The 25,217-nt window shown below is 40.0% G+C and overlaps 3 protein-coding genes and 1 long non-coding RNA gene across 5 annotated transcripts; 3 read left to right on the forward strand and 1 right to left on the reverse strand.

The window, feature by feature from the left end:
- Positions 1 to 576: 576 nt before the first annotated feature.
- LOC124470280 lies at positions 577 to 5,104 on the reverse strand. Of its 2 annotated transcripts, none has more exons than XR_006956395.1 (4): positions 5,044 to 5,104; positions 4,164 to 4,301; positions 2,409 to 4,059; positions 577 to 2,016 (listed from the first exon to the last, which is right to left on the reverse strand). It is a non-coding gene; the product is annotated as an uncharacterized LOC124470280 (long non-coding RNA). The 2 variants fall into 2 exon arrangements; XR_006956394.1 differs by having other exon boundaries at positions 4,793 to 5,088.
- A 684-nt stretch (positions 5,105 to 5,788) lies between these two features.
- rdh12l (retinol dehydrogenase 12, like) lies at positions 5,789 to 10,564 on the forward strand. The gene is made up of 7 exons (XM_047024088.1): positions 5,789 to 5,922; positions 6,197 to 6,312; positions 6,611 to 6,766; positions 6,922 to 7,026; positions 8,760 to 8,969; positions 9,317 to 9,509; positions 9,698 to 10,564. Exons 1-7 carry the CDS (start codon positions 5,909 to 5,911, stop codon positions 9,798 to 9,800), a joined length of 897 nt encoding a protein of 298 aa, XP_046880044.1. The 5' UTR covers positions 5,789 to 5,908; the 3' UTR covers positions 9,801 to 10,564.
- Positions 10,565 to 10,757: 193 nt separating this feature from the next.
- LOC124470216 (patched domain-containing protein 3-like) lies at positions 10,758 to 15,558 on the forward strand. Its single transcript, XM_047023993.1, has 4 exons — positions 10,758 to 11,478; positions 11,699 to 11,826; positions 13,489 to 13,634; positions 13,778 to 15,558. The coding sequence occupies exons 1-4, from the start codon at positions 10,792 to 10,794 to the stop codon at positions 15,424 to 15,426; spliced, it is 2,610 nt and encodes an 869-aa protein (XP_046879949.1). The 5' UTR covers positions 10,758 to 10,791; the 3' UTR covers positions 15,427 to 15,558.
- Positions 15,559 to 20,050: 4,492 nt separating this feature from the next.
- Positions 20,051 to 23,606, forward strand: LOC124470215 (patched domain-containing protein 3-like). The gene is made up of 4 exons (XM_047023992.1): positions 20,051 to 20,807; positions 21,096 to 21,223; positions 21,431 to 21,576; positions 21,720 to 23,606. The coding sequence occupies exons 1-4, from the start codon at positions 20,121 to 20,123 to the stop codon at positions 23,423 to 23,425; spliced, it is 2,667 nt and encodes an 888-aa protein (XP_046879948.1). The 5' UTR covers positions 20,051 to 20,120; the 3' UTR covers positions 23,426 to 23,606.
- The last annotated feature ends 1,611 nt before the right edge of the window (positions 23,607 to 25,217 follow it).

The following is a 25,217-nucleotide window of genomic DNA, read 5'->3' on the forward strand; positions in this document are numbered from 1 at the left end:
GCATTACCAGCATGGGGTGTGAAGCTCACCCGTTTGGAATTATCCAGACAAAGGCGACAATACAAAAGGTAGACTACATTCTGGCCCCATCGTCAATAGGCCGATTTTAGAGTCTCCCCACGTTTCAGTGAATGTCTAGAAGAGCTGTTTAGCATAGCTAGCCACCCCGAGGTTAATCTCTCTCGAATTCTGTGTGTTGCTGGGCATGGTAGTCATGACAACACAGTAGTTCATATGGCTGTAGACAGTGAAGCAGGATATAATGTACATTCACAGAATGTGGTGGGGGTGATTTTTTTGACCATCATTAAAGTAGGCTACATCGAAAATATGAAAAGGAGGGGGACATACTGTATATTTGTATTTCCCTCGAGTATAAGATGGAAAAGGGGGGGTCTGGAAAAACAGTCTAATTCATCCTAATGTTATATCCATCCACTTTCAGCTGGAAGGCACAGGGGAGAGATTTTGGTCAGCACAGGACCAACACATTGATTTTCCATGGCTTCTACACATCGCATCTGCCAAATTAAATAGTCTTTCCTTACTGAATTGCAATTGAATGTTGTTGATAGTAACATGACAGATAATAGTAAAAACTTTTGTGTTGCATCAACTGCCGTTTATTGTCCTGCACATAGCTACGTGATGAGCATTTTTAGTAGCTTAGACGTGACCTGAATTTCTCTTGGGAGAGACACTGGAGGACATGAATAGAATATCAATAGTTCACGCCTGGACAGTTTTCCATTGCCAGTCTAAAATAAGTTTCATGGCTCACAGCCCAAAAACCTGTTTGCAAATCGTTCATTCAGATGCATATGAGGACCGCTGGGCCAGGACTCCCTCCTACCGGCCTCTTCAAGGCCATTTTCGCTCCTTTTCATTTTTGTGTTGCCCCCAGTCCATTCATGTTTTGTGTAATTTTGAATGAGTGAATAGGGAGGAATCTAGGCTTGACACTTCAATTCCAGATCATCACATCTCAGGACAAAACCATGGATGTAGGATTCTGTATTATGTGGTCTGCCTCACAACAGAAGGCATAGCATCTGCTCATTATAATAGCAGCAGATAGAAGATTGGAGGTTCTATTGACCAGGTTCTGTTAAACCAGGTTCTGTTAACCATAAATAAACCCGGTGCCCGCAGCCCAGACCGACCTATACAGTACTGTATAGGTCCCTGTGTATTTGAGCAAGGGCACGCTGCAGAGGGATCTGCTTTCCTTCTTCATAATTCACTTACTGTCACTCGGTTACTGGTACGTCATTATTCAGCCCCAGACCTCTTGTAAACATGTAGCTAATTGGCATTGTCATAACATTGTCATAACACTATCATAGGAATGGCTTATTCAGCCATCACACAGAGGATACCAAACTGACAAAGCACCGACACTTGACATTTAACACTGGGAAGTCCTGTCTTTAACATGCGTCTCTGTACATTTGTTGCGGACAGAGGAACACATTCAGTCGGTCAATACCAGGAAATGCATAGCATACTGATTATAACGCATTATATTGCCTTGATAAACATCAGCAAAGCATGACAAGTAAAAACACTGAACAAACACTGAAAAATCAGTAAGAAAGAGAAGGCAGCCTCAATATACCCTCTCCAACACCCTCTTCATACTCCTACTTTAAAATCCAGCATGCATTTCCAAACTATCATTTATTACTGTATGTAAATGACCTAAGTCAGCCAAACAGCATCCAGATGACAGGCTGGGTTCATCAGCCAGCTGCTGTGTGTTGGTCGCCCTGGAGCTGGCTGTGAAGCCCGGCAGGCACACCTGATCTGGTCTGAGAGGTGGGAGGGAGCCTCAGAGCTGGGTTGTCACCGGACCCTGTGCAGCCAGAGCAGCAATGTGGGGCCGGGTGTGTGACCGATGCGTCCGTTCTGGACTTCTTGACAGGGAGGAGGGCTCTGAAGCGGTCTGTGTGGGAAAGTCTGGCACGGGGTGTCATTTATGATGGATGATACGCTGTAGTCTCACACTCCCCACTTCTGTATTTGGGGAAGATTATTTGAAGGTTATGTACGGAGTAAATGTGTCAAGCTGCAGGGGGGTTGAATGTGTGCCCAGACAGATTTACGTTTCATGCATCCAAAAATAGGAACTACTGTACACTATGTCTCTGCACAACTCCAAGCCCCTCATAGTGGTGTAAACCATTGTCCACAATCTACCAATGCTGATGGGTTTAATATACGCTGTACTCCTGGGAAAATATCTTGATGCAAAGCAAATCACCCTATGAAAGGCCCTGATGTCTCGATTCAGATTTGCTTCTTGTAAGACGCTGAATGTGACACGTTCAAATGTGTCTTTGTCAACACATTTGCATAAACCCCCCCTGAACAAAGGCTGCATTAGACCCTGAAGGACTACGACTTACAGCACTGACTCCTTGAGACCGCTCTGTATATAGCCTGGGCTGCAGACATCCTAAGACTGGAGCAAAACATGGACGGCTGCTCACCTTCAAAGGAGAACAGAACAGGTCAACATCGCCTTAGCACCTTCCTAAGGTCATTGTCAATCTGATTATGTCACAAACAGACCATGTATATCCCAGATCTGTCTTTGTCATGTTCCAGTGCATCAGAGGGGGCTACGTTGTGGACAAAGCCTGGGAGATGAAACAGGCAGGATCAAAAGGTTTGATTAACAGGAAGTGGGAGTGTGGGATAGGGCGTGCTCACCTGTCATGCACAGCTCAGATGGTGGAGATACCGGGGTTACTTTGACACACATGAGAATAGGGAAAACAATGTGTTTGAAGAGCTCAGAATCCATGCTGAGGATCACGTAGGATTTGGAAACGGCTACAAACGTGGCAGGGAAGACGTTGGCCTTTTGTTCATTCTCTGAGCAGTGTGACATCCAGTTACACAGGCATGTCAGGACTGTGCAACATGTGCAGATGTAGCATAAGGCGGAATTCTTTTTAGTGATTTATTGCTCTTGACTTGCATGTATAAAACCATGTATGTGGTATAGGTACCATAATGCAGCATACTTAATTCTTAAACGTGTAGGCTAATTCTGTTTCACTTTATGTGAAACTTCATGTGTCCACTGTACATTTGGCCAATCAAGCCATCATGATTCTGGTGTGACCACAGATTTAGTGGCAGCAAGGGCCTCCTGTACATAAGGAAAGGAGACTCACAAGTTCCCTTCAGAAAGGGAGACATTACACAAAACAACCTTTTTTATACTACTTACTGATGTCAGTGGTTGCAGTTTAAGCCCTATCTTTTCTCTTGAGACCATACCATGAACAATTTTCCATGTAGGTCCTGGAAGATTAACTCTGGTCTGCAACAACATAAGGACAACCTCTGTGTGACCTTGCCATTCTCTGTGGCTTTGTTCCGCTCTGCACAGACTGTGGTGGTGTCCCTGCAGAGGGGGCTGTGTTGATTCTGTGCACTCCCCCTATGTGTCTGATTCACAAAAAACGGATCAAAGAAAACAAAATGTTGGTGAGAAAAAGGGACATCTAGTACCAAGGGAACCGAGGTAGCTGGTTTAATTAGAAATATTGCGTGTGTCAGTCAACGTTTCGCTCTCTCTCTGAGAGCTCCATCACCAGGTGCAAAAGACGAGGCGAGAAAAAAAGATAAAGGCGATGATTGTGATCTGGGGAAAGGGTGCAGCAGTTGAAAAAATCAATTTAACATTTGAGATTGGATCTGTAAAGAGGGGAAAAGGAATGAAGGGAGCGACAGAATGGAACCGTTTGTGTTACATAACTGAAATGGAGGCAAAGGAGGGTGAACCACCAAGGGAAGGGAGTTGGGGACAGAAAGACACAGATAAATGGAGAGAACAAGACAAACTGTGACGCCATGATGGTTAGAGTGAGGGAGAAAGGAAGGAGGAAGACAACATTTACTGTGGCCCTTCAAGCCCTTGGCTACTTTGTACTTGGGAGTTTACAGTACAAACCCGACAGCCCGGCAATCTGGAACATGACCTTGTAGCAACCGTGTTGAAATGTCAACATTTGGACTGTTAGTTCTGTGGGATCAACTGGTAACCTGTATGGAAGGGGCAGATAAAAGTTGGTTGCTTTGTATGAAGCCATTCATTATTTAACCTTACCTTGACAATAATAATTCAAAAGTGAACACACAAGTCTTACAAGTTTTAAATTCTGGAAATGGACACCTCTTGCATTTTTTTATCCACCAATTACACTCTCTGTGATCTTCTGCCAGGCTTGCTTTCTGTGTCCTGTAAACGCACTCAACCTTTTACTCCTCCTTGGCACTGTTGCCACCTGGAGGTGAGAGAGGAAGTGTAAGATGAAGAGTGAAGGGCATGAGTTTTTTCATCTCAATATGGTTTGTTCTCATTATTTAGAGGAGCCAAAGGGTGCATCCTTCTTGCTTCCCTCTTGTCTCTGGCCGTAGGAAGGGCCTATGGCGCCAGCTGTGGGTTAAGTAAACTGTTATGGCTCATAGTTCTGCTAACAAATGAATGGGTTTCATATGAAAGACAAGGAATATAAATACAAACATGGACAAAAAAAGGTTAACAAATAAATAGATCCTATCTGTTGGTCATTGTGTCAAAAATAGACAGATATACACAAACATTATGCATTCTGCTCCTCCTTTTGTGCCATATATTCTAGTTACTATGACAAGATGAGAAAGGTGGTATTTCAAATACTTTGCTTTACATACAAGTGGGTATTTTCCATAGTTTTTATTTTTATCATAATGTCATATAAAAAAAAGATTTGTACAGAGGCACATATCATCTCACTTGTTGAGAAGGAAGAGGAAGCTGGTGTGAGAAAAGCAAGCCGTTGCGAACTCCTTCCACAGTCCGGCCAGGGAAACACAAAGTAGCTTGAATTAGCTTTGTCCTTCTATAGGAAACCCTGCTGGGGTTTAATCACAGCTAATCTAATTATAGCTCAAATCCATACACACATGAAACAAACACACACACACTCAGGCACTGTATTTCAGTGTCTAGGCTTGCTGAGGCAGGGGAAGGAAATGTTTACTTACAGACAATCAGCTGATGGCTAGCAGCACATTTCCTGCTCTGATGACCCTCACGACACTGAACCTCATGGAGGAAAGTTTAAAAGCCAGTGTTGCCCTGTACAGTCTGAATGAAATGAACCATTCATTTTTGAGTGTGAGCTATTGATACTTGTCATGGGTGCACAGGCCTTTGAAAATTGATTTCCTGCTAGAGAAAGAATTAGACAAAGCCATAAAGTAATTTCACCCAAATACCCTACCTACTTTCAAGTAGGTAGGGTGTATCTTTCAAAAGTGTCTATGTTTTGGCAGGGCTTCCCGATTCACATGGATGTAGACTGCCTCCTAGATCAAATATTTTTGAGACATACCAACAATTAATGTTGTATAAACATTAACATATTAAAAATATAAGAAATACACATTTTTTTATTAAGAATTTATGAAGATGAAATATGTGAATGCTTTTTATAGATCATATTCAAACTCATTTAAAACACTAATACTTAATATTGCAAAGATCGTGACCGTTTATGGGTTTATGGTCAATTTGTGTCCCCATTGAACAGGTTTCTCCCTCGTCAAGCTCTTGGCAGGATCCACAATTAAAAGGACACTTCTGCCATCTTGTGTTATAGAGTGGAAAGCCCACTGGACAGCAACCCAACGGCTGTATGAAGGCGGAACGAAATTGACTAACAAGATTTTATTGGTCAACATCTGATGATTGACTTGAAGACACCCTATGATGTGGCAATGACGTTTAAATACGTTTCCGTGTTTTGAATCTCCCAGCGATACAAATTTTTGGGCTCACCTTGAAAGTGCCTTCAAAAATATTAAGAGATTTACAAGACAAGAGGATCTTGCGCTGTTGTCATCTGAAATGCAATCTTTGAGGTGAGATAAAACAACAACAACCACCTTACAAGTGTGTCATTATCCAAGGAGATCATTCTGGATTTGTTTAATAAGATCTACAAGTATAAGACGAAATATTGCACAACTGGGTGGTTTTCATTTCAGGGAAGTAAAGTCAAGTCTGTTTTGTTTAACATGATTATTTCTTGAGGTCTTTCTCGCTAAAAGAACCAGTGTCTCACTTCTCACTTGTTTGTAACTCCTGCAAATTGACCACCAACTGGAAATTAAATAATTGTACTCAATTCATTAGAAACATTTTTCGGAGGCCATGGTCCTCAGATGCGCGACTCGATGATATAACAGTTGTCATCACTGGAGCCAATACTGGCATCGGCAAAGAGACAGCTCTGGATCTGGCAAAGAGAGGTAGGCTTTTGTAACAGCGAGATAAAGCGTTTCCTTTTCTCACATGTCCTCCAAGATTGCCCCATCCTCGCAGGTTTCTTTGTATGCTCTCGGTGCTTTAATAAATGTTGGGAAAATTGTATTTAATCATTTAATCACACGGAGTATAGCATTTTAAGTTAGGCTATTGGTCTTAAGCTTAAATGTACCCCTTGATGACAAACCTTTATGTTTATACCATCCAGTGACACTGGGTAGAACCATACATTTAGTTTAGATTCGGATTTCAAGAATACCTTTTTATTTGACTTTTTAACAGGAGCCAGAATCATCATGGCTTGCAGAGATATGGAGAAAGCAGAGTTAGCACTGAAAGAAGTTGTAGAAGGCTCCGGCAATAAAAACGTTGTCATCCTAAAGCTTGATTTGACAGATACCAAGTCGATCAAGGAGTTCGCAGAGGTCATCAACAGGGGTAGGAGCATAATCACATGACATTTCTGTACATTAGGATCTTCTGACCCCTCCATAGACACCAACAGTTTAAGTGGAGATAATTGCACACCACATTGTTTTTATACTGGACTCTCCTCTGTTTTTATACTGGACTCTCCTCTGATCTTTCTGCAGAGGAAAGCAAACTGAACATCCTTATCAACAATGCTGGAGTAATGGTTTGTCCCTATGGGAAAACAGCCGATGGCTTTGAGATGCAGATCGGTGTCAACCACATGGGTGAGTACAAGCATGTATTAACAGGGCAAGGCAGGCACTTAAACTTGGTCATTGCCAGGGAGATGCAAACATTTCATTGGTGCTTAGGCCACCGTTGATGATTTACCTTGATCATATAATCTGAAATGTTGAGCGATCCCGACACAATGACAAAAATAGACGAAAAAAGTATGAATTCAAGCATTATTTCAGAGTACAAAGTTGATAAAATATTAGACTTTAGTTTGTTAATAAAATAATAGATAACAAGGGTAAGTTACAGAAATGCAAGGCCCTTTCAAGGTTGAGGAAAGAAGTTAGCCTATAATCATTAAACAAGTCATGACATGTATTATCTTTACTCTCAGTGATCATGTACCCACTCACCATGAACTCTTTTCAGGAAGTTAATTTACTTCCTGGTCCTTTTTTTAAACAAGGATACAATGGAACAGAATAACTAGAGTTCAGTCAAGACATTCACGTGATTGATTTCACCATTTATTCATACGTATGACAAATGGTTAAACATTGGCGGAATGGATGTACATGGGGAAGCGCTCCCTGCCTTCACTGCAGCATGCATGACATGAGGCAGGGAGCAACAAGTTAAATCCCCCACGGGGAGAACAGATAGACCACATGGGGAAGAAGGGAACGGTGGTGGGTGGCAGCAGCGCAGAACACAAGGGTAATCGAGGACGCGTGTGCGGGCATGTGTGCGACTTTACAGCGCCGCCTATCAAGCTAAGCCTATGGGCTGAGAACACGGCGATGGATGATATGGCACGCGCTGCCTGAGTTCCATGCCTGAACTAGCTCCGCCTATTTAAGTAGATTGGGCCTCATTCACCAATATCTTCCTAAGTTATTCCTCACATTTGTTCTTAAGAAAGTTCCTAAGATAATAAAAAAGCAAACAGCAGACTAAACAGCAGAATTGTTTGCAGGTGTGGTCTTAGAATGATGAATCCCAATATGTCATAAATTGAAAGCCTGTGCCCTGTTGCTCCTATTTAGCATAGGTAAACGCCCGTTAATTCCCATAAAAGGGCATGAGTTGGCAGGCCCGTGTGCACACTCAAAGACATTTTGAAAATAAGTGGTAAAGGCGGTGGAGGCCTTGACACCAAAAGAAAGAAAAACTAGTAATTCTGAAGTGGATGTACTGCTGCAACAAGTTAGCGTCAAACGATACATCAGATTTAGCAGCGTCAGCGAAAGTAAATAAAACCAATGCATGAAATGCCATTACTCATGCAGTGAACGCTTTATCTGTAGAAGTGAAAATAAATGGTTTGATCTGAAATCTGAGGCAAAAAAACATTTTTTCAAAACATAGAAGACCGATGACTGTTGCAAATATCCATGAGGACTGCTTTTGGTCCCCTTAAGTATCCCAACAGGTACTCGTCACTCTCTGCAAATAAATCGGTACGGTCACGGAAGATGAGTTCCCTCAGGGCACCATCTGCAAAATTTTGCAGCAGCAATAATTACGCCATTTTGTGGTGTAGTCCTAGTGTGCGGAATAGGCCTCTTAAGAACACATTTGTTCTTAAGAACATTTGGTGAATGAGGCCCATTGTTATTTGTGTTTTCGTGTGGACCCCAGGAATACTAGCAAACACTTTGTGGAAAGTAATGGGGATTCAAAAAAATAAAGGAATAAATAAATACATAAAACTAAGAAGGGAGATAAATACACGGTCAGTTAATTAACCTCACAGGGTCCTGTCATACCATCATTTTAGGTCACTTCCTGTTGACGTACTTACTGATTGACCTGATCAAGAGATCAGCCCCATCCAGGATCATCAACGTGTCTTCCATGGCCCACAGCTGGGGCACCATCAACCTGGACGACATCAACAGTGAGAAGGGCTACAACAAGAACAAGGCTTACAGCCAGAGCAAACTGGCCAACATCCTCTTCACTCATCTACTGGCCAAGAGGCTAGAAGGTCATCTTTATCTCTCCTTCATTTGGTTAATGTCCGGGACTCTGTCCTGCAGTAGTCTATTTACCCTTGAGCACCTCAAATATGAATGCTTTGTGTGGTGTAGCTGCAAAGTTATACAGTGTTGTACTTCAAATATGTTGTTGCACAGTGTCTGGTTGAATAGAGATTGTTATTTGGCACCAATCATTGTAACTGTTAGAACGGTTAACTTCTAGTCCCTGACTTTCTACTGCACTTACTACATGCAGTTTTTACCCCACGTTGGATAATGGCAAGTGGTATAGGAAATGAATACTTATTAATGTATAGTACTGTATGATGGAGCTTAACATTCCCTCCCTTCCTAGGTACCGGTGTGACTGCCTACTCCCTCCACCCTGGAGTGGTCCAAACTGACCTGTGGAGACACCTCAACCCTGCACAGCAGGCTGTCATGAAGATGGTCAGCCCGTTCACCAAGAACTCAGTCCAGGGAGCTCAGACAACCATCTACTGCGCTGTGGACCCTGGACTGGAGACCAAGAGTGGTGGATATTACAGGTGAGCTCAGGTTTGGTTGGTTTGTTTGTCACTCAGAAAACGGATATAATAATAATAATATTATAATAACAGTATTTATTATTTTGTCTAGTAGAGCCTATACATTTGCTCTGTTGATGATGTAGTTACTGGAATACTGTGAGACACTGTTTGGCCTCATGTTGTGTGTCGTCTGTGTTTGCTCACAGTGACTGTGCCCCTGCCACCTGCTCCAGGGCTGCCACAGACGACAGCGTGGCTCAGAAACTGTGGGATCTCAGCTGTCAGATGCTCTCTATATCCTGGGATTGATGTGTGTCGACGTCATCCAACTGCTACCTTTTGAAATATGGTTGAAGTTTACACAGAAGGACGAAGTAGAGATTCCACATACAATTATGGCATTTATTTGTTTTTTCATTCCATCGTCATCATGCAATCGTATATGATTTGATGGTATATTATGATCCAAGTTGTTTTGCACAGTGTTAACTAATGTATTGTTGTTCCATTCTGAAGTGCCATGCCTGAAAGTAGCTTCTTGTGTTTCTATGTGTCTGAAGTATGTATATACATTCCTTGGGGAGGATCAATGATGCAATTAGGGATTTGTGGACAGGTCTGGCAAAATGATTCAATGGGTTATACTTATTGTATAATTCATAGCTTTAATAATCCATATTATTCAATAATCAAGTATTACATCAAAGCAAATATTTATTTTATATTGAGTTGTACTAAACCACCACTCATGACAATATTGCAATTATTATAAATATTTGCATAATATTTTGTGCAGAAATGAAATACAAATGAAAAACTTATATTTTTAGCACCATAATCCCAGGCTTTGAACTTTGTACTGTAATTGGTTGGGAATGAGTATAGAACATTTTCCACAGAGGTGTAACATTGAGCAGCTTACTCTCACAAACCGAAGATTGATGTTCCTGTAGACGAGTACATATATACTGTATGTAATAACAATATACATTTGCTTGTGGGCCCTGGCGAGTTATTGCTCGTAACCTTCATCAATAAATGATTCTATTCGGTGAATAGACAAATTGACATCACCGCTCACTGTTGCATCTGATGCAGATTTTATTACTCCACATAATATTAATAGTTCAACTATTACTGTAGAGAGCACTTCTCATGAGGCTTATCTTGTTGCCACAGACAGTAATAGCACACTGTATGAGAGGGGTTGCCATCACACCTGACGGGAAGCCAGAGCAGGCAAGTTATTCATCTAGAACCACACCTTAATTTCTTATAGAGAAGTTACGTTAACAAGAAAATGACTGAATGCAATACAAACTGCATTGAAAAGCCCTTATCAGAGGGTTTTGGAAAACTGGGCAACTTTGTTGGAAGGCATTACTGGTGGTTTTTTATTATTCCTCTGTTGGTGTCAGCCGGTCTCGGAGGAGGATTCTACTTCCTCAAAGACAGAGAGGCAAATGGAATTGAAGAGCAGTTTACACCCGTGAATGGACCTGCTAAAGACGAGAGACTCATTGTCAAAACTAACTTCCCAAACAATGACAGCGAATTCTCTCGCTTGAGACTGTATACTGAAGGGACTTTTGCATCTCTGATTTTGAGTGACACAGAAAATGTGCTCTCAAACAAAGTTTTTGCAAAGATTGTTGAAATGGACCAACTTGTTAAGGATATTAAAGTAGCAACAATGGGCTTTGATGACATTTGTGCTAAGATTGCTGGAGAATGTATGACAAATTCCATTTTTGACATTGTTAAAACTCCTGCTGATGCTGACAGCACACCCATTACATACCCATTTAATGGTAGTATTTTCACTGCCTCTGAGATTGGTGGTGTGAAACTTAAACCAGGGTCAGAACTAATTGAGAGTGCAAAAGCTATCAGGCTATTTTATTTCTTAAATGATGTGAACCAGACTGTAAATACAAAGTGGCTGACAGAGTTCATCAACAACATTTCAATGATTGAAAACAACGAGGTAAGAACTTTTAAGGTTGTACACATTTAGTACCAGTACATTCAAATAAAACAGCGCTGCAATAGTAACGTACAATACAAAATCTGTTTTTCATATGAGCTTTTAACATATAATATTTGTTTCTTTCAAATAGACTTGGAATATTGCCAATTTGTTTGAGAAGTTGTTTTAAAAAACTGTGGGATGTTCCAGTAATGTCTTATCTCTCTTTGACTTTTAGATGTCAGTTTCTTATTTCACTTCACTATCAAGGGAAGAGGAATTTGAAAAAAGCACAGACTCCATCATCCCTTTGTTCTCAGTGACGTATACCATCGCCATTACCTTCTCTATCATGTCATGTATGAGGTATGTCCAGTCTTCATTCTACCTCACATCAACTTTATAATCACTCTTACTTATCTATGTAATGAAAATATAGAAGATTCAACAGCTTGAAGCAGTTTTAAAGAGGTGTTATCTGCTGTACTTACTATTTACAGTATTAATTGATGGATGAACTCTTAGCCAGGGGCGTTGTTAGACATAAAGCTCTACAGGGGCACAGGCCCATATTCATATCCCTTTTTTTTCTTCCAAGTGTGCTGCGCACAATGGACTACTCGGCTATAGAAACTCACCTTGCTTAACCCACTATATAACAGTTCACGGACACATTTTTTTCGCATTCATTTGAGCGCAAATACCGGTTTTTTTTTGCTACATGTAATATTGTTTTTATGTTTTAGTCAAAATAAGAAGATTGGTATGCCTATAATTTAGAAACTTTCTTTAGTTGTTTTATGTTTTCTTAGCCTACCTCAATTCTGACTTGTGTGCCAAGTCCAACACCTGGGGCTTCATGTATAAAAGATTGCGCAGCTTTCATACCAGAAGATGGCGTACGGCCAAAACCTGAAAAGTACCTATGCACGTGAACGAGCCACTGACCCCGCCTTGCCTCCTCCCATAAATTAACATGCAGATGGCCTATACATGCACTCCTGAGGTCATTTCTTTGTCTGAATTCAAATGGCTAAACAGGCAAAAATAATAATTTCATAGACTGTATGATCGAGGTACTAGCAACAGAGGTGGAAGCGAGAAAATGAGTCCAGTTTGGCAGCTTGTCATCAGGTATTAGTAACGAAAGAAAGTCGGCGGACTGGAAAACTGTCACTATTTTGCTTATTTTTAACCGTTAGCACTTTGAGATTTAGCTAAATATAAAGTGTATTACAATTACAATTATCATTATAGGGCCGTAAATAATGTGGGTTAGGAGAACCGGCAGCTATAGGTTAGCATTTTCTTAGTGATTTTATTGTTCGTCTGACACCCTCAAGTTCAACAGAAGTTATTAAATGGTAATGATTAAACGGTATTTCTCATTTGGGTTTCGGCATTTTGATGTAATAATCAACATTAATGATTAAACTTTTATTTGTATGTTTTTGGAATAGTCACGTCATAGACGTATGACAGTAACTGTAGTGGAAACTTTATTTTGTAATTTTTGGTGAGTTTAGGTATTTTTCAGTGAAAATTCGCCACGTTACAGAGCCAGACAAGATTTTTCGGACGGCCCGCACATTCTCACGTCTGCTCAAAAGTTTCCGTGATGGCCATTGTCACGTCAAGTACATTTTTATACATCACACCGTGTGTCATTACACCGTGCGTAAAAACCAACCAGTGCAAGCTTTTTTTGCGTATGCAACGTTTATACATGAGGCCCCAGGACTCTGTGTGCGTGCTGCATTTGGCAAGCTCAGAAGAGCGCTAACATGGAATTCTGCATGCATCGGTTTGTGAAACTGCTTTGATTTTACAAGCGTTGATTAGGATACTGCGTTTATTTTTTCTGGGATTATCAATCTAAATGAATGCACTGACTAATAGAGTAAATTGTTAAAACTCAAACTTTAGATTTTGCTTGGGCACAGCAGATTTATACTGGGGCACGTGCCCCAGTAAAAAGGGTCTAACGACGCCCATGCTCTTAGCTAAAGAGAGGTGTGTTGTTTCTAGGTTGGACTGTGTGAGGAATAAGGTGTGGGTGGCCACCTTCGGTGTCCTCTCAGCAGGCTTGGCAGTGGTGTCCAGTTTTGGGTTGTTGCTCTACTGTGGGATGCCCTTTGCCACGACTGTGGCAAGTGCTCCATTTTTGATTCTGGGTAAGTTTACAGACTGCGGTTGTGACACACCAAACGAGTTAAGAGAGATATTGTGCTCTGTTATAATGCAACAATCTTAAAAGACAGGGTGTATGTGGATAACATACTGTGTTAATTTGAATACTGTTTTTTCTTTTCTTTAGGAATCGGTGTTGATGATATGTTCATCATGATTTCTTGCTGGCAGAAGTCTCAAGTTAACCACAAAGTAGAGGACCGTATGGCAGAGACGTACAAAGAAGCAGCAGTTTCCATCACCATCACAACACTGACCGACGCCTTGGCTTTCTATATTGGTCTCTTAACTCCCTTTGCTTCTGTGCAGTCTTTCTGTATGTATACTGGCACTGCAGTTGTATTCTGTTACTTGTACAACATCACTTTCTTTGGTGCATTCTTAGCACTGAACGGACGCAGAGAGAAAAGCAACAGGCACTGGCTGACTTGCATGAAGGTACCAGAACCCAGCTCTGCCAAGTACAACACATGTAGTGAAGGGGGCTACTATGATAAAGGGACAGGGAAGGAAGAACCAATGCCCATCAACAACTTTTTCAAGAACTATTATGGGCCATTTCTGACAAAGAAGTTGACCAAGGGGTTTGTAATGCTCCTCTATGCTGGGTATTTGGCTGCAGGCATTTATGGCTGCTTCCAAATGAAAGAGGGCATCGATCTGAAACAGTTAGCAACTGATGGCTCATATGTGGGTAGCTATTATGATGACGAGGAAAAGTACTTCTTAGAATTTGGCCCGAATGTAATGGTTGTTGTTACAGAACCAGACTTCCAATACTGGGACGGTAATTCCCGGAACAGGCTTGATGATTGTCTTCACAAGTTTGAGGATCTAACCATTGATAATCGACCATTGGTTGCCACAAATATGACTATATCTTGGCTAAATCAATATCTGACATATGGAAATGCAATAAGTTTGAATCTTACTGACAAAAAAATCTTCATTGATAATTTACCTTTTTTTTTTAATCTTTCACCTGCCACACAAGATTTTAGACTGGATGTAAACTTTTCAGTGACTGAAGGGCATATTTATACCTCAAGAATGTTTGTCCAGACAGTTGATATTCGGACAGCCATTGATGAAAAGGACATGCTGAATGAGTTCAGAAAGACAGCTGAAGCCTGTCCTGAGGCCTTGGTTGTCTACCACCCTGCTTTCATTTTCTTTGATCAATATGCAGTCATTGTTAGTAACACCATCCAAAACATTGTTGTAGCCACTGTTGCTATGCTGGTCATCTCTCTTCTGCTAATTCCCAGTCCCATATGTTCCCTATGGGTGACCTTTGCCATTGCCTCGGTCATAGTTGGAGTTGCTGGTTTCATGGCTTTATGGGATGTTAACCTAGACTCTGTGTCCATGATCAATCTTGTCATCTGCATCGGGTTCTCAGTGGACTTCTCTGCTCACATTTCTTATGCCTTTGTCACAAGCAAACAGCCCACAGCTGATGACAAATTAATAGAGGCTGTTTTTAACTTGGGGTATCCTATCATTCAGGGGGCTCTGTCTACTATTTTAGGAGTAGTGGTTCTGTCTGCATCTGAGAGCTACATCTTCAGAACATTCTTTAAAATAATGTTCCTGGTCATTTTGTTTGGGGCTTTACACGGTGTGACCTTTATACCAGTGTTTCTAAGCTTCTTTGGAAAATGTAGCACTCAAATCAGTGATGAAAAGAAGGACAATGATCAGTGTGACGCATCTAACTCACCAGTTAACATGTATGCAAATCAAAGGAGTTCCAGTAGATCCACTTCTAGTTAAATGTTTCAAAGTATACCACTAATGAAAAAGTGAAAAAAGCATCTGAAACTGATGGAGAAACTGAAGAGGGAAACAGTTCAATAAGACAAATTAAATTAACATTTAGAATGTAAATTCCAGTAGCTGTATAATTCATGGGATAGATTATGTGGCATGTACAACTAATCATGCCTAACACACATTACAAGGTATGTACAGAATCCCTGCTGGACGAAAAAAAAGATTGGTTTTTGGATTTAAAACACAAAACTGTTGTCTGTCTTTGTATTAGAGGGAATATTTTAAACTATCGAATGCAATAGTTTCAATTTGAAGTCATTATTTAACTAAACTCTACTTAGGTTTATAAGTGTACAACGCTATTTTTATAAATCATTATGTAAAAGCTTCAGTCGATACTTTTCATGTTTATTATCCATTCTTGTCTGATTACTCAATTAAATGTACAAAAAACTATAGATTTCTTGCTTTATCCTCAAATATGCAGTTTGGAATGCTATATATTCATAGTTTGATATGATAGTTTTAGATGGATGTATTCAGGTCAGTTCAAATGGTAAAATTCAATTTCATATTTTCTAACAATTTTTTTATGATTTGATTATTTGTTTTACATTAAATGACAGACTTTAGGACTTTAAACACTGTCTAACTCAACATCAATGCGATGTAATCCCTTATATTGACTACTTTCTAATAATTGGTGTTATGAGTCTATGCCTATAACGGAGGGAACCTGACCTCCCCCACTGCTCTGAGACCCTCAGAGACTGGTGAAAGGGGCATGGAGTAATGAGTGTGAGCAAAGACAGCCAGTTGGTGGTTAAACTACGGCTTGTATTTACCGCCACGGTTCAGTATATAAGGATGATAATAATAACAATTAGGGACAAGGGGAGGGCTGGACAGGACCAAAGGAAATACATCAACATAAAGCTCCCACCCCTAACCTGTGCTATGCTACTTCCCAAAAGCTAAACACAAAGCAAAGCTAACACACGAACGCCCCAACCAAAAGTACAGGACTGGTCTGCCCAGGTCTAGTTAGTGTATTTAGACAAAGAATAATCCCTACGGGTGATACCCCGGGGCTGCTCAAAACTACTCCCCAGTCCCTGAACCAAAGAACAAAAAATATGTTATGATACGACAATTAACACTACTAAAACACTACAAACAAAGCAGCCCAAAACTCAAACATAAAGACATAAGAAACAAGACACAAGGTTAACGGTTATCACAGACGGGAATTGAAATACACAGGCCTAAACACAGTAGTGAGCTTTACCCACACACAACACAATGCTTACCAGAAAGCCACCAACTCCCCCCCCCCCCCCCCCCCCCCCCCCCCATCCGGCTTTGGCACAAAAATGCATGGAGAACTCCATGGGCTGCTACTGGGTTCTGCCATGTCATTCTCCAACAAATTTGTCTCTTTTCTCATCAGCTCCCGTTTACGGGCGTTGACTCTATATGGGTGCTGTCGAATCGGAGCAGCACCCCCTACATCCACGCTGTGCTCCAGCACAGTGGTAGGCCTATGGCTCGGAACATCCTTAAGGATTTCAGGAAAAGTACGGATTAAGGTTACTAGTTTGTGTTGTTTACCGCTTTCTAAATGTGGCATTATGGACGGTAAGACTTTCAGACAATCCAAATTACTCAACCGTTCACCCTGCACATGAGCGGTCTTTAGCTCCAACCCATCTCCTGATTGGAGAGGCGTCTGAGTCAGGGATGGATTAACCAACGGGCCTACCAGGCCCAGGGGCCCATGAGCTCAGGGGGCCCATAACCCAGAGCCTCGGCGTATCGTCGCTGTTATTAACTTGATGTACTAGGGTATTGATATGATGATATGCGCCGTAGCCGGTATATGCTAGGCTTAAGTCAATAATGTCTTTAACAGGGCCCCAAAAGTCCCACTGATTAAAATAAAAAATAGCCTAAACATTCACTTTGAAGATGTCACAAGAAAGAAACCTTCATGATACCTTTCAAGTGAGTGTTTATCCCCTCAGTTTATCTATAGGACTTTAGAGGGGCTGAGAACTCCATGCAATATGGGCCCTTCAACTTTGTAGGGAGAAATCCAAAAAGCAAGTGCAAAACAATAGCATTAGAGCTGTGTCTAAGCACCCCAAACACACCATTTATTGAAGATATAATATTGTTAAGCCTATGATAGTAATTTTTCAAGAAAGAGAGTGTGGGCTACAAATGTCGTTCTAGTCTATGGTTACAACTATCAAATATTTTTGTAATATAAAAGTTTTTTTGTTAATTACTCGAGTACTTTTGCGTTTTTAATCAACAATATCAATATTATTCCTGACAACAACAAAAATGTTTTGCCAAGAGAAATGTTTGCTTTTTTTTGCGGTGAGGGGGGGGGGCCTTGACACATCCAGGCCCAGGGGCCCATGGTTTCTTAATCAGTCCATGGTCTGAGTGCAGCACAGTGGCCACGACAGCTGGGTCTTGGGTACTGGGCAACAGATGTGGTATACGCATGTGATACTTTTTTAACATGTATACATGACACAACCGAGCGCCTCCGCTCCGTTGTTTTCACAATGTAATTAGTGAAAGAGCGTCATGAAAGAAACATTAAGAGCGTCTGCTAAATGTCTAAATGTAGTGTCACTAACATTTCTCTGCACCATGTGTGGACCGGTGTATCGAGCAGTTAGAGATGAGCCTTGTACAGGCAGTAACACTAACACCTGATTTCCTTCCTTAAACTCGCAGCTTTTAGCCGTCTTGTCATAACGATTTTTCATCTTTGTCTTGATTGACAAAAGAGACTGGTGTGCGTCATGGAGACGATTATGCATCTCATGCACATAGTCATACACATTCTTTGGCACACTCGTAGGTGATTTAAACGAAACTAAGGATATTTTCCTTTGGTATTTTCAACGGACCCCTCGGTGTATGTCCGAACACTAAATCGGCAGGACTGAAACCCAAAGATTCTCGTACTGTCTCCCTAACTGCAAATACTACATATCGTACTCCCTCGTCGTCCCAATCGACTTCCGTTTACAGACAATACTTGCGCAGCATCGATTTGAGCGTTTGGTGCTAGCGCTCTAACGCACCTTGGCTTTCTGGGTGATAAGGACTTGACGTCTGGTGGCGGATAGAGAGATTCTGCAACACGTGTCAGCAGCTTGGACATGAAGTTGCCTCCCTGATCAGTTTGAATTTCCTTTGGAAGACCAAACGTCGTAAAGAATTTGATGAGCGCTTTGGTCACAGTTTTGCGGTAATATTCCGTAATGGAACTGCTTCAGGGTAGTAGCCTAGCACAGGTCAAAAAACATAGTTTCCTGATTTTGTTTTGGGTAACGGGCCCACACAATCAACAACGACCCTGTCAAACGGTTCCCCCACTACTGGAATTGGACGAAGAGGAGCGCGGGGAGTGGTTTGGTTGGGTTTACCCATGATATGACACACATGACAGGTTATGCAGAAGTCTACAACATCCGATTTCAACCCAGGCCAGAAAAAGTGTTGAAGTATTCGGTCGTATGTTTTCGAGATCCCTAAGTGGCCAGACCATGCCGGATCATGAGCCACAGACAGGACTTGCTATCTATACGAAGTGGGAAGCACCACCAGTGACATAATGCTCCACTCACCGGCTATGTCAAGCGCTTTCCATTTGCGCATTAGCACACCGTTGTCCATATAGTAGGCTCTTTTGTTGGTATTTGCTTCCTCAAGGGAAACTACCGAATCAAAACAAGGAGACAGTCGCTAAGCTACTGTCCCCTTCCTGGGCCTTGAAGGGGCTAAATCCCTCAAAGCAGGAGCGCCGTATATGGGGGGGAAAGTAAGGACGATTCTAAGGCCCCCTGACTGACAGGGGCCCTATCATCAAACGCTGTTCATTATATAAATATATTTTGATTCCATAAAGATTCGGTTGAAGATAGTCAAAACCTAGGCACGGTCACATTACACAGGAAGTACAAAAATTCTTTTTTTTTTTATATTCTTTTTTTTAAGTATGTGTATAACATTTACACATACTTGCAAATTCAATTCTAATGTTAGCCATTATATTGACATTAATGAACATTTGAGGGGTCGTAATTTTGCATATTTACCATTTGTTAAATAAAGCATTATAAAATGTGTGTTGTAATTAACATATCTGTTGTAGTCAATAACATGTTTAAATTAATAAGTTAATGTGTGTTAACCAAATTGTATGTACTTCTATATGATCTAGAATAGATCCCTTAAAGCACAAGTCACAAACAAATGGAGGATAAATGCTTCAATTCTAAATAAAGTTGGGTGCTGTTATTTTGACAGAATTACAATCAGATCTGAGGGTCTATGCATAGACATAGACTGTCCCCATAAACTGTATAGCACAGTCATTGTTCCATGTTACTGTAAATGTGTCTGGTTTCGCTCCAGACAAATTGTGAGTGATTACTGCCTTCTGTGGAAGCAACCACACTAGTTAATGGTTAATTGTACTTTATCTGATGCAGCCAGAAACGCCCATGTGTCATTACTTGGTCAACAATTTGAAGGAAATAAATGTTTCCACAGTTATAGCAGACTACTATTATCTTGTCAGCTGGGTGGAAGTCAAAGGAAGCACGTTTTCTGCTCCTGAACTTTAAGTTGAGATAGTTTTTATTAGATTTTATACGTTTTCAAAAATGACTCGGTGCAATACAAACTGCATTGAAAAGCCCATGTCAAATGGTTTTGGAAAACTGGGCAATTTTGTTGGAAGGCATCATTGGTGTTTTTTTATTATTCCTCTGTTGGTCTCAGCTGGTCTCGGAGGAGGATTCTATTTCCTCAAAGACAGAGAGGCAAATGGAATTGAAGAGCAGTTTACACCCGTGAATGGACCTGCTAAAGACGAGAGACTTGTTGTCAAAACTAACTTCCCAAACAATGACAGTGAATTCTCTCGCTTGAGACTATATACTGAAGGGACTTTTGCTTCTCTGATTTTGAGTGACACAGTAAATGTGCTCTCAAATAACGTTTTTGCAAAGATTGTTGAAATGGACCAACTTGTTAAGGATATTAAAGTAGCAACAATTGACTTCAGTGACATTTGTGCTAAGATTGCTGGAGAATGTATGACAAATTCAATTTTTGACATTGTTAAAACTCCTGCTGATGCTGATAGCACACCCATTACATACCCATTTAATGGTAGTATTTTCACTGCCTCTGAGATTGGTGGTGTGAAACTTAAACCAGGGTCAGAACTAATTGAGAGTGCAAAAGCTATCAGGCTATTTTATTTCTTAAATGATGTGAACCAGACTGTAAATACAAAGTGGCTGACAGAGTTCATCAACAACATTTCAATGATTGAAAACAACGAGGTAAGAACTTTTAAGGTTGTACACATTTAGTACCAGTACATTCATATAAAACAGCGTTGCTATAACGCATAACGTACAGTAGAAAATCTGTTATTTAGCTGTTTTTTATAAAAACTTTGAACACATCATATTTGTTTCTTTCAAATAGACTTGGATTATTGCAAGCCTGGCGATCTGATAAATTAAATTTTGGCGAGTGAAATCTTTTCCAAATTTGTTATGAGAAGTTGTTTCAAAAATGGTTTGTGGGATGTACCACTAATGTCTTATTCTCTTTGACAATTGTAGATGTCAGTTTCTTATTTCACTTCACTGTCAAGGGAAGAGGAATTTGAAAAGAGCACAGACTCCATCATCCCTTTATTCTCAGTGACGTATACCATCGCCATTACTTTCTCTATCATGTCATGTATGAGGTATGTATTGTCTTTATTCTACCTTGCATCAACTTTATAATAACTCTTACTTATCTCTATAATGAAAATATTATCGAAAATACAATGATAAACAAATGATGAGGTAAAAAGCTTGAAGCAGTTTTAACAAGCTGTTATCTGCTGTACTTACTATTTACAGTATTGTTTGATGGATGAACTCTTAGCTAAAGAGAGGTGTGTTTCTAGGTTGGACTGTGTGAGGAATAAGGTGTGGGTGGCCACCTTCGGTGTCCTCTCAGCAGGCTTGGCAGTGGTGTCCAGTTTTGGGTTGTTGCTCTACTGTGGGATGCCCTTCGCTACCACTGTGGCAAGTGCTCCGTTTTTGATTCTGGGTAAGTTTACAGACTAACGTTGTGACACACCAAATGATTTAAGAGAGATCCTGTTCTCTGTTACAATGCAACAATCTTAAAAAACAGGGTGTATGTAGATTACATGCTGTAACGATTTGCATACTGTATTTTCTTTTCTTTAGGAATCGGTGTTGATGATATGTTCATCATGATTTCTTGCTGGCAGAAGTCTCAAGTTAACCACAAAGTAGAGGACCGTATGGCAGAGACGTACAAAGAAGCAGCAGTTTCCATCACCATCACAACACTGACCGACGCCTTGGCTTTCTATATTGGTCTCTTAACTCCCTTTGCCTCTGTGCAGTCTTTCTGTATGTATACTGGCACTGCAGTTGTATTCTGTTACTTGTACAACATCACTTTCTTTGGTGCGTTCTTAGCACTGAACGGACACAGAGAGAAAAGCAACAGGCACTGGCTGACCTGCATGAAGGTACCAGAACCCAGCTCTGCCCAGTACAACACATGTAGTGAAGGGGGCTACTATGATAAAGGGACAGGGAAGGAAGAACCAATGCCCATCAACAACTTTTTCAAGAACTATTTTGGGCCATTTCTGACAAAGAAGTTGACCAAGGGGTTTGTAATGCTCCTCTATGCTGGGTATTTGGCTGCAAGCATTTATGGCTGCTTCCAAATGAAAGAGGGCATCGATCTGAAACAGTTAGCAACTGATGGCTCGTATGTGGGTAGGTATTATGATGACGAGGACCAGCACTTCTCAGAATTCGGCCCAAATGTGATGGTTGTTGTGACAGACACACACTTCCGATACTGGGATGCTAAATCCCGGGACAAACTTGATGATTGTCTTCACAAGTTTGAGGATCTAACCATTGATAATCGACCATTGGTTGACAAAAATATGAATATATCTTGGCTAAATCAATATCTGACATATGGAATTGCAAAAAATTTGAGTCTTACTGACAAAAAAATCTTCATTGATAATTTACCAATTTTTTTCAATCTTTCATCTGCCACACACGCTTTTAGACAGGATCTTAACTTTTCAGTGACTGAAGGGCATATTTATGCCTCCAGAATGTTTGTCCAGACAGTTGATATTCGGACAGCCATTGATGAAAAGGACATGCTGAATGAGTTCAGAAAGACAGCTGAAGCCTGTCCTGAGGCCTTGGTTGTCTACCACCCTGCTTTCATTTTCTTTGATCAATATGCAGTCATTGTTAGTAACACCATCCAAAACATTGTTGTAGCCACTGTTGCTATGCTTGTCATCTCTCTTCTGCTAATTCCCAGTCCCATATGTTCCCTATGGGTGACCTTTGCCATTGCCTCGGTCATAGTTGGAGTTGCTGGTTTCATGGCTTTATGGGATGTTAACCTAGACTCTGTCTCCATGATCAATCTTGTCATCTGCATCGGGTTCTCAGTGGACTTCTCTGCTCACATTTCTTATGCCTTTGTCACAAGCAAACAGCCCACAGCTGATGACAAATTAATAGAGGCTGTTTTTAGCTTGGGGTATCCTATCATTCAGGGGGCTCTGTCTACTATTTTAGGAGTAGTGGTTCTGTCTGCATCTGAGAGCTACATCTTCAGAACATTCTTTAAAATAATGTTCCTTGTCATTTTGTTTGGGGCTTTACATGGTGTGACTTTTATACCAGTGTTTCTAAGCTTCTTTGGAAAATGTAGCACTCAAATCAGTGATGAAAAGAAGAACAATGATCAGTCTGACACATCCAACTCACCAGTTAACATGTATGCAGATCAGATGAGTTTTAGCAAATCCGATGATAATTTAAATGTCTCAAATACTGGTGAAAGGGTGAATTATGCATTTGATCCTGACTGCTTCTAAAGTAGATTATCAATGTACCGCTTAGATTTCCTACTGTTTGAGAACCACACAATAGTTGAAAAACAGTATGTGGAACTCTTCTCTGTCTTACCATTACAGAAAAGATGTAACTCCTAGTGCAATAGTTCACCTTTATTGACCTTCCCACTTACTATGTAACAGTGCATTCATTATATTTGTTTATCTGATTTCCATAAGAAAAGGATGTTGACATTTTGAAACTTGTTAAATTTTGTTTTTTAAGAAATATGTTAATTTACTCATTAAATAATTATGACAATGATTATAACTTTTGCATATTTCACTTCTGAAAACATTTTAACAGTTTTATACAAGTTTTATAATGATACAATAACAATTCTATATATTTAAAAACTTTGTTCACTGTTTTTCTTTAGTATTTATTTAAAGCTTATGATGTTTATGTCATCATTAGTGATTCATTTTCTATAATCCTGGTTACATAGTGTACAAATACAGGATTTTGAAACATTCTTCTGTAATATTAATCCAACTAAGTATTTCATTTAAATTGGAATATGGTACAATCTACGACAATTTAGTGTACAATTAAGAAACAACCAAATTGTCTGTTGTACATCATCATTTCACTTTTGTAACATAAAATATATACTGTACTGTATATAGTAGATACTTCATTGCATCAGAACTGATCAGATCACAACAAACTAAGTAGATGATATGCAATAGGTTTGATTGCTTTGGCCATTACTAAAACAAAGAACAATGAAAGTAAGTAAAGATACTCTATAACAGGATGGAAAAATCCCATAACAATTTTTCCTTCATCATTGCCTTCACAGATACACAGTCCAGAATAATTCACAAATATTCCACTCCAGAGTGTGTGTGTGTGTTTGTGTATGTTTGTGTGTGTGTTTGTGGGAGGGGTTGTTGAAAAACTAATAACATATAGTATCAGACACCTGAAAAAAATACAGTCTGTTGAAGTTAATACAATTGGAGAATGTATAAAGTGGTGAAATCCAATAATATGGGAAACAAATCATTATAATAAATACAAACAAGAGTTAATTCTTAAAATGAGATCCTCAAAGCATTAAATGCAGAGCAATGCAATCCAAATAGTACAAGGAAACAAGAAAATAAAAGTACTGTTCCAGGAAGTTACCTAAACAAATCGATCAATGCACATTCTAACATTGGTAAAGCCAAATTTGGTTTACTTTTTTTCTTCTGTTCTTTGACCATGAATGACTTTTTTTCTTTGAGTCATCACATTTTATAAGTAACTAATAGACACCATAAAAAAATATACTGTTGTCACAGAAATTTTTCCTTGACTTATCAAGCAAGTTTCAAATAGGTATTGCATTAATTGATAAGGTCCACTATCCTTTCTACCTTAATCAGTTATGAATCACTTAGTGAAACAGACACATCAGCAAACACAAGCCAGGTTTCCATGACGGCTGCATATCCAATTAAATTAAATTCAACTTTATTTTGCCATGTATACAATCCTAGGAATTTCATTTGGTATTCTCCATGCAGGCTATTACATCACAAATAGAACAACAAGACAAAACAGAAAAACAATACAAGGACAGATGTGTCACTAAAGTTCCAATTAAGTTATCAATACAGATATGTAGGTTGTATACATTTATGAATACCTTTTCATTGGGAATTCAGTGTGCTCAATATAAATCTTGTACTGGAAAATTTTTATTCCCAAGTTGTTCGTTAGTAAGTTGGAAATACCAACCCTTTTGTTGTCAAACAAATCTAAACATGAGCATGGATATAG

This window comes from Hypomesus transpacificus, chromosome 8 (assembly GCF_021917145.1).
Source record: "Hypomesus transpacificus isolate Combined female chromosome 8, fHypTra1, whole genome shotgun sequence".
Lineage (NCBI taxonomy): Eukaryota > Metazoa > Chordata > Actinopteri > Osmeriformes > Osmeridae > Hypomesus > Hypomesus transpacificus.